The 6249-nt window shown below is 54.1% G+C and overlaps 1 protein-coding gene across 1 annotated transcript; it reads right to left on the reverse strand.

Moving 5' to 3' along the window:
* Window positions 1-116: 116 nt before the first annotated feature.
* NRAS (NRAS proto-oncogene, GTPase) lies at window positions 117-4793 on the reverse strand. The gene is made up of 5 exons (XM_063418095.1): window positions 4592-4793; window positions 3777-3955; window positions 2743-2902; window positions 1371-1493; window positions 117-685 (listed from the first exon to the last, which is right to left on the reverse strand). The coding sequence occupies exons 1-4, from the start codon at window positions 4700-4702 to the stop codon at window positions 1374-1376; spliced, it is 570 nt and encodes a 189-aa protein (XP_063274165.1). The 5' UTR covers window positions 4703-4793; the 3' UTR covers window positions 117-685; window positions 1371-1373.
* Window positions 4794-6249: the final 1456 nt, after the last annotated feature.

Genomic DNA, 6249 nt, shown 5'->3' on the forward strand with positions numbered 1-6249 from the left:
ACCACCCACACCACACTTGCCTGCTTGAGACAACGAGCTCCCAAGAAATTCCAGTCCTTGGGGTTTTCCTCAACCCAAGGGACAACTTCAAATCTTCTTAGCAAACAGGCACTTAGTTAGGAAAGGTTTTCCTTTTTATTACAGAAATGGAGGATCAGGTAGGTGGCACTCCTGGCACTGGAGATGTTGCACTTCTGCTGTACAGGTGCACAGAGAGCAGACACCCAGCTGAGAGGGGACAGGGGCACTCCTGGTGGCACAGCCCCGGGTGACATTACTCTGTGCCACTCCTCTGACAGCACTGCACGGAATCCAACAGACAGGGGACACACAGCACTTCTAGCTTTTACTCTAGAGGTAAAGTGTCATCTTTTTTTTTTTCACAGCATTTAGTCTCTATAGTTCACTTTTGTGACTGGTTTTCTTCTTGAACAAACCCAGGTAACACAGTGAGGAAGGAATCCCAGCACGTCCAGAGATGCTGCTGCTGCTCCGTGAGCTGAGCAGGGAGGTAGAGCCACGGGTGTTCCCTTCAGATGGAGCACGGACAAGAACCTTGTGCTAATGAACTCTGGTGCCCAGAGTCTGCCACTGGCACCAAAACACTGCAGGGATCAGCAGGAGGGGCAGCACGGGAGATGGAGCCTCGTCCAGCAGCTGCACCTGAACCACGTTTTCTTGGCATCTGGAACAGAAAGGCACCTCCAATTAGCACTAATTAGCTCTGGCCCACCCCGGGGTGGGTGTGCAGTGCAGCAGTGCAAGTCCTGAGCTGGTCTGTCTGTTTTCACAGTCAGGAGCAACACCTTTGAGGGAACTGCTGAAAGGAACTGCCCTCAGCTGGGAGCTCAGATCTCATTATTTGCACCATTTTATTTGGTTAATCCTGAATCCAGCACGTTCCAGAGGAACACAGCTCGAGGGAGGCAGTGCAGGAGTCAATCATCAGGAGCACAGCTGTGCACACCCCTCTTCCAAGGTGTTTCTTCAGAAATTACACGTTCTCCAAACAGTCCAAATGGTTTCCCAAAGGAAGGGGACAGAAAGGAATGACAGAAAATCACACCATAGAAATTGGTGGAAATCATGGAATGTTTTGGGTTGGAAGCAGCCTTAGAGATCCCCTTGTTCCATCAGCCAAAAGGGTGACATGAATGAAAATTCCTTTTCTTAATCTCTACCACCAACTTAGAGGGGGAATTTCTCTTTTTTGAGCACTAAAACATTGGAGGATCCAAACCTCTGGAAACAAACAGGATCTATAAAAGAGGAAAGCCCCACCTACAGCAAGCAGCATTTCTCAGCCACATTTATCAACTCTGGAAGGCAAAGAGGCAAGGAGGGAGTGGGGAAGGGGAGTCCCAGCTCACCTCTCACATCACCAGGCAGGACAGCCCCATGCAGCCCTGGTTCCCATCCTCGCTGCTGTTGAGCTTCTTCATCCGGTACTGCCGGATCTCCCTCACCAGGGTGTAAAAAGCATCCTCCACACCCTGAATGCAAACACAGGGTCAGGTGTTTCCTCCCCTGAAGCTTCTGAAATCGCTGATCTGCCCATCCCAGAGCTCCTCAATGGGTTTGGAAGACACAATCCCACAGCAAGAGCAGCACCCAACTTATCCCGTGGCTCCTACGAGGAGGAAACCCCCACGGGTGTCCCCAACCCTCTGCTCACACTCCTGACTCCTCCTGGGGTAACAACCCCTAAAATAAACATGGAAACCTCAGGGAGGTTCCATGCAGGGAACGAGCTACTCCTTGCCTAATTTCAGAATTCTTTATAATTCTTAGAATTCAGCTCTTCAGGATTTTCTGGCTGCTGCTCAATCATTGGTTGCACCTTCCCTGCTGCAGGCAGAGCAGGGCTGCCTTTGGAGGAGCCCATTAGTCCAGTCTGGGGAATTCTGTCTGCAATCATAATCTGCTAATTGGCTTTCATTAACGAGCCAAGAGAACCAAGCAGGGCTGGGGAGAGCAAGCTCAGCCTCTGACACTCCCCAGGGAGAGCAGCTGAAACTGCTGCTCCTCCTGCCAACACTGAACGATGCTGGAATTGGCTGCAAGCAAATTTTTAACATCATTTGAAGCAGTAGAAACTAGCTGGGTTTCTTTTTTTTCAGTGTGTTTTGTGAGACTTTATAATAAGGTATTTATTTATTGTAATTAAAATGTGGTTTTAATTAAAACGAGTTTTATTTAAGACATAAGAATTATTTTTTAGGATTATTTTTCAGGCATTTGTCTCTTATTGGGAGGTTTTTTTATGGTTTTAGAGGTTTCTTAAGAGGGGTTTTTGGTGGTTGTATTTGCTGAATGTTTTGATAGTAAAGGTGATTTTTTTGAACTTTTTTTGGAGTTTTTTCTTGTTATGTAACTTTCCACAAAACCACTGTAGGTCTCTTTATCTCTACATTTACTGGTTTTAGTTATGGTTATTATTTTGAGTATATTTTTCCCTAGTTAGTTTTTCAGTTTTATTTAGTAATTTCAGGGGAGTTGATTTTTTTTATTCTCTATGTTATTTATCAACATGACCCACTTGAAAGGAAGCCAGGACGAGTCTGAAGTGATTCCTGCACTGGCCCAGCCAAGAAGCCCAGAATTCTTTCAGGCTAAGAATGAGTGGGGCAATAAAAGCTAAAAACTGTAAAGGGATTGAAAAAATGCTTTTCCTGTAAATAAGGCAAAAGCACATGGGGAAATGTCATTCCTGCATTTCCCAGGAAGAAATCAGCCCCTCACCTGTCTCGTTTTTGCAGAGGTCTCTATGAAGGGGATTCCGTAGCTTTTTGCCAATTCTTGGGCCTGTTTTGTGTCCACTGTTCTCGTGGGCAGGTCACACTTGTTCCCCACCAGCACCATGGGCACGTCATCTGAGTCCTTCACTCTCTTGATCTGTTCTCTTTTAGGAAGATAAATTAAAAAAAAAAATTAGGAACTATTTTCTAAACATAAAAACTGGTTTAGTTCAGTATTGAAACAACCTCGTGCCACAAAAACGCATTAAAGGTGAGCAGGGGGGCAGCAGGATGGCCAAGCACTGTGTACACTTCATCCTCTGTCCATGGATAACTCCACTCTGGATTTCTCACCCATTTTTTAGAGATGAAATTGTGCAGCTGTAAAAGGCACCTGAATCACAGAATCCCAGAGCAGCCGGGGTTGGAAGGGCCCTCTGGAGATCACCAAGATCGCCAAGGCAAAGGAACAGTGACCACATCCTGCTGGTTCTGGGTGTGTCACAGATGGAGACTCCACAGCTCCCTGGGCTCTGCCCGGGCTCTGCCACCCTCACAGAAAGAAATCTTTCCTCACGTTGAGGTGGAACTCCTTGAGGTTTAGTTTATGGCCACTGCTCCTTGTCCTGTCCCTGGGCACCATGGAAAAGAGCCTGACACAGTTCTCTTGGCACCCCTTGGGCACATTTATACAGATTGATGAAATAATTAACACAAAACCCCCTAAAAACCATCCCAGTCTTACCTGACTAAAGGTGGTGGTGAGGCCCTGGCACAGCGTGTGGCTGCCCCTGGATCCCTGGCAGTGCCCAAGGCTGGACAGGGCTGGGAGCAGCCTGGGACAGTGCAGGTGTCCCTGCCATGGCAGGGGTGGCACTGGATGAGCTTTAAAGTCCCTTCCAACCCACCCCTGTCTGTGCTTCCGTGCACTGGCACAGAGCAGTGACAAAGCTCCCTGAAAGCAGCGCGAGATTTAACATTTCTCCATTTCTGAGCCTTCACCGGGGCTCCTCAGCGCTCCCCCCGCCCGTCCCGCACCTGTAGAGGTTGATGTCGGCGAAGGATTTGCTGTTGTTGATGGCGAACACGCAGAGGAATCCCTCGCCCGTGCGCATGTACTGGTCCCGCATGGCGCTGTACTCCTCCTGCCCCGCCGTGTCCAGGATGTCCAGCAGACACGTCTCACCATCGATCACCACCTGCTTGCGGTACGAGTCCTGCGGCACACACGGGCACACGGTGAGCCCCGTGCGGGAACAGCGGAAAATGACAGCGAGGAAAGGCAGGAGGAGCTTTTCCAGCTGTGCTGCAGAAGATGGGGCTGCCCCTGGGTCCCTGGAAGGGTCCAGGGTGGGTTGGACAGGCTTGGAGCAGCCTGGGGCAGTGGGAGGTGTCCCTTCATGAATGGATGAGCTTTAAGGTCCTTTCCACCCAAACCAGTCTGGATTTTGTGATTCTCATCCGTCTCTGATGAAAAACCACCAATATCTAAACCCACAGTATTTTAAATATCACCAAAACTAGCACATCTTACACCATACCCAGACCATCCCATTTTAAACGAGACTCTAAGCCCTCTCATCCTTTGTTACCAAACACAGAACTCCTGTTGCTGTAAAGAAATCCCCCAACAGGAGAAGAAAAAACAAAAAAGAGCATCACAGCCGCCCTCCCTGTGAGCAGAACCCAGCCCCGCACAGACCCTGCCGGCCTTTGTGGCCGCCCGTGGCTGCTTTAGGCTCCCGGAGCCGCGGCCGGGCCGCGCTGCCGGGACCCGGCGGATCCGCCCGGGCCCGGCCCGGGCAGCGCCCTCGGCCCGGGGAGCTCCCCCCGCGCCGCCCCGGCCCGCGCACCTCGATGGTGGGGTCGTACTCGTCCACGAAGTGGTTCTGGATGAGCTGGATGGTCAGCGCGCTCTTGCCCACGCCGCCGGCGCCCACCACCACCAGCTTGTACTCGGTCATGGCCCCGCGGCCTCGCCGGGCCCGGCCCGGCCCCGCCGCCGCCGCCGCCCCGCGATCGCCCCGCGCCGCTTCCGCCTCCCGCCCGCGCGTCACCGCCAGCGCCGCTTCCGCACACGCGACACGGGCGCGACACGGCGGGACACGGGAGAGACACGGCGGGACACGGGAGGGACGGCGGGACACGGGACAGACACGGGAGGGACACGGGAGAGACACGGGAAAGACACGGGAGAGACACGGGAGGGACACGGGAGAGACACGGGAGAGACACGGGAGAGACACGGGAGAGACACGGGAGGGACACGGGAGGGACACGGGAGAGACACGGGAGAGACACGGGAGGGACACGGGAGGGACACGGGAGGGACACGGGAGAGACACGGGAGGGACACGGGAGGGACACGGGAGAGACACGGGAGGGACACGGGAGGGACACGGGAGGGACACGGGAGGGACACGGGAGGGACACGGGACAGACACGGGACAGACACGGGAGAGACACGGGAGAGACACGGGAGGGACACGGGGGGACACGGGAGAGACACGGGAGGGACACGGGGGGACACGGGAGAGACACGGGAGGGACACGGGAGAGACACGGGAGGGACACGGGACAGACACGGGAGGGACACGGGACAGACACGGGAGGGACACGGGAGGGACACAGGACAGACACGGGAGGGACACGGGACGGACACGGGACGGACACGGGAGAGACACGGGAGGGACACGGGAGAGACACGGGAGGGACACGGGAGAGACACGGGAGGGACACGGGAGGGACACGGGAGAGACACGGGAGGGACACGGGAGAGACACGGGAGAGACACGGGAGGACACGGTGAGACACGGGACACGGGCGAAACACACGAGGGACACGGCGGGGACACGGCGGCCCCGGCCCCGCGGCCCCGAGCCCGAAGCGGGGCTGTGAACGGGGAGCGGCGGTGGCCCCGCAGCCCGGGGCTCTCACGGGGAACGGCCCCAAACCCGACCCGCGGGGCTTGAGAGGGGGAAGGACACCGAACCCCGGTGGGTTTTAAATGAGGAGTGACACCGAGCCTGTCGCGATCGGATACCGGGGTTGAGTCAGGCTTTGTGCTTTTAAAAACGATGAGCAGCTGGAGCTGGGGCAGTAACTGCAGCCTGGGCGAGCACCGCGCACTTTGATTGATCTTTTATGGATCAATCCCAGAGGAAGGGGCAGGAGCTGGGGCAGGGGAATTCCAGCACTGGGGAGCACAAGCAGCGGCCCCTGAGCCCTGCTGCAGACAGAGCCCGCCTCAAACGAGAACTGCTGAGCACAGGGAAAGACACAGGAGTCAAACAGGGGCTGGATGCTAATTAGCAGTGACGGAATTTGTAGCCAATGAACGCTGCTGTTATGATACATATATATATATATATATATAAATATATATAAATAGGGCAGTGCTGATGATGGAGCCTTTTGGGGGAAGCTCCCTGCTCTGTGCAAACTTCAATAAAACACAGAAATCCCTCGGGGTGCTGAGAATTGGAGGCACCAGGATCCAGCCCGTGATGGG

Source organism: Prinia subflava, chromosome 23, assembly GCF_021018805.1.
Source record: "Prinia subflava isolate CZ2003 ecotype Zambia chromosome 23, Cam_Psub_1.2, whole genome shotgun sequence".
In the NCBI taxonomy this organism is placed as follows: Eukaryota; Metazoa; Chordata; class Aves; order Passeriformes; family Cisticolidae; genus Prinia; species Prinia subflava.

What these genes read in the sequence shown, in the direction of transcription:
- NRAS (XM_063418095.1), bottom strand. Translation starts at nt 4,702, where the DNA reads ATGACCGAGTACAAGCTGGTGGTGGTGGGCGCCGGCGGCGTGGGCAAG. An exon ending in AGTACGACCCCACCATCGAG is followed by an intron (nt 3,956 to 4,591) that starts GTGCGCGGGCCG and finishes TGTGTGCCGCAG; the next exon opens with GACTCGTACCGCAAGCAGGT. An exon ending in GCCGACATCAACCTCTACAG is followed by an intron (nt 2,903 to 3,776) that starts GTGCGGGACGGG and finishes TCTTCCTAAAAG; the next exon opens with AGAACAGATCAAGAGAGTGA.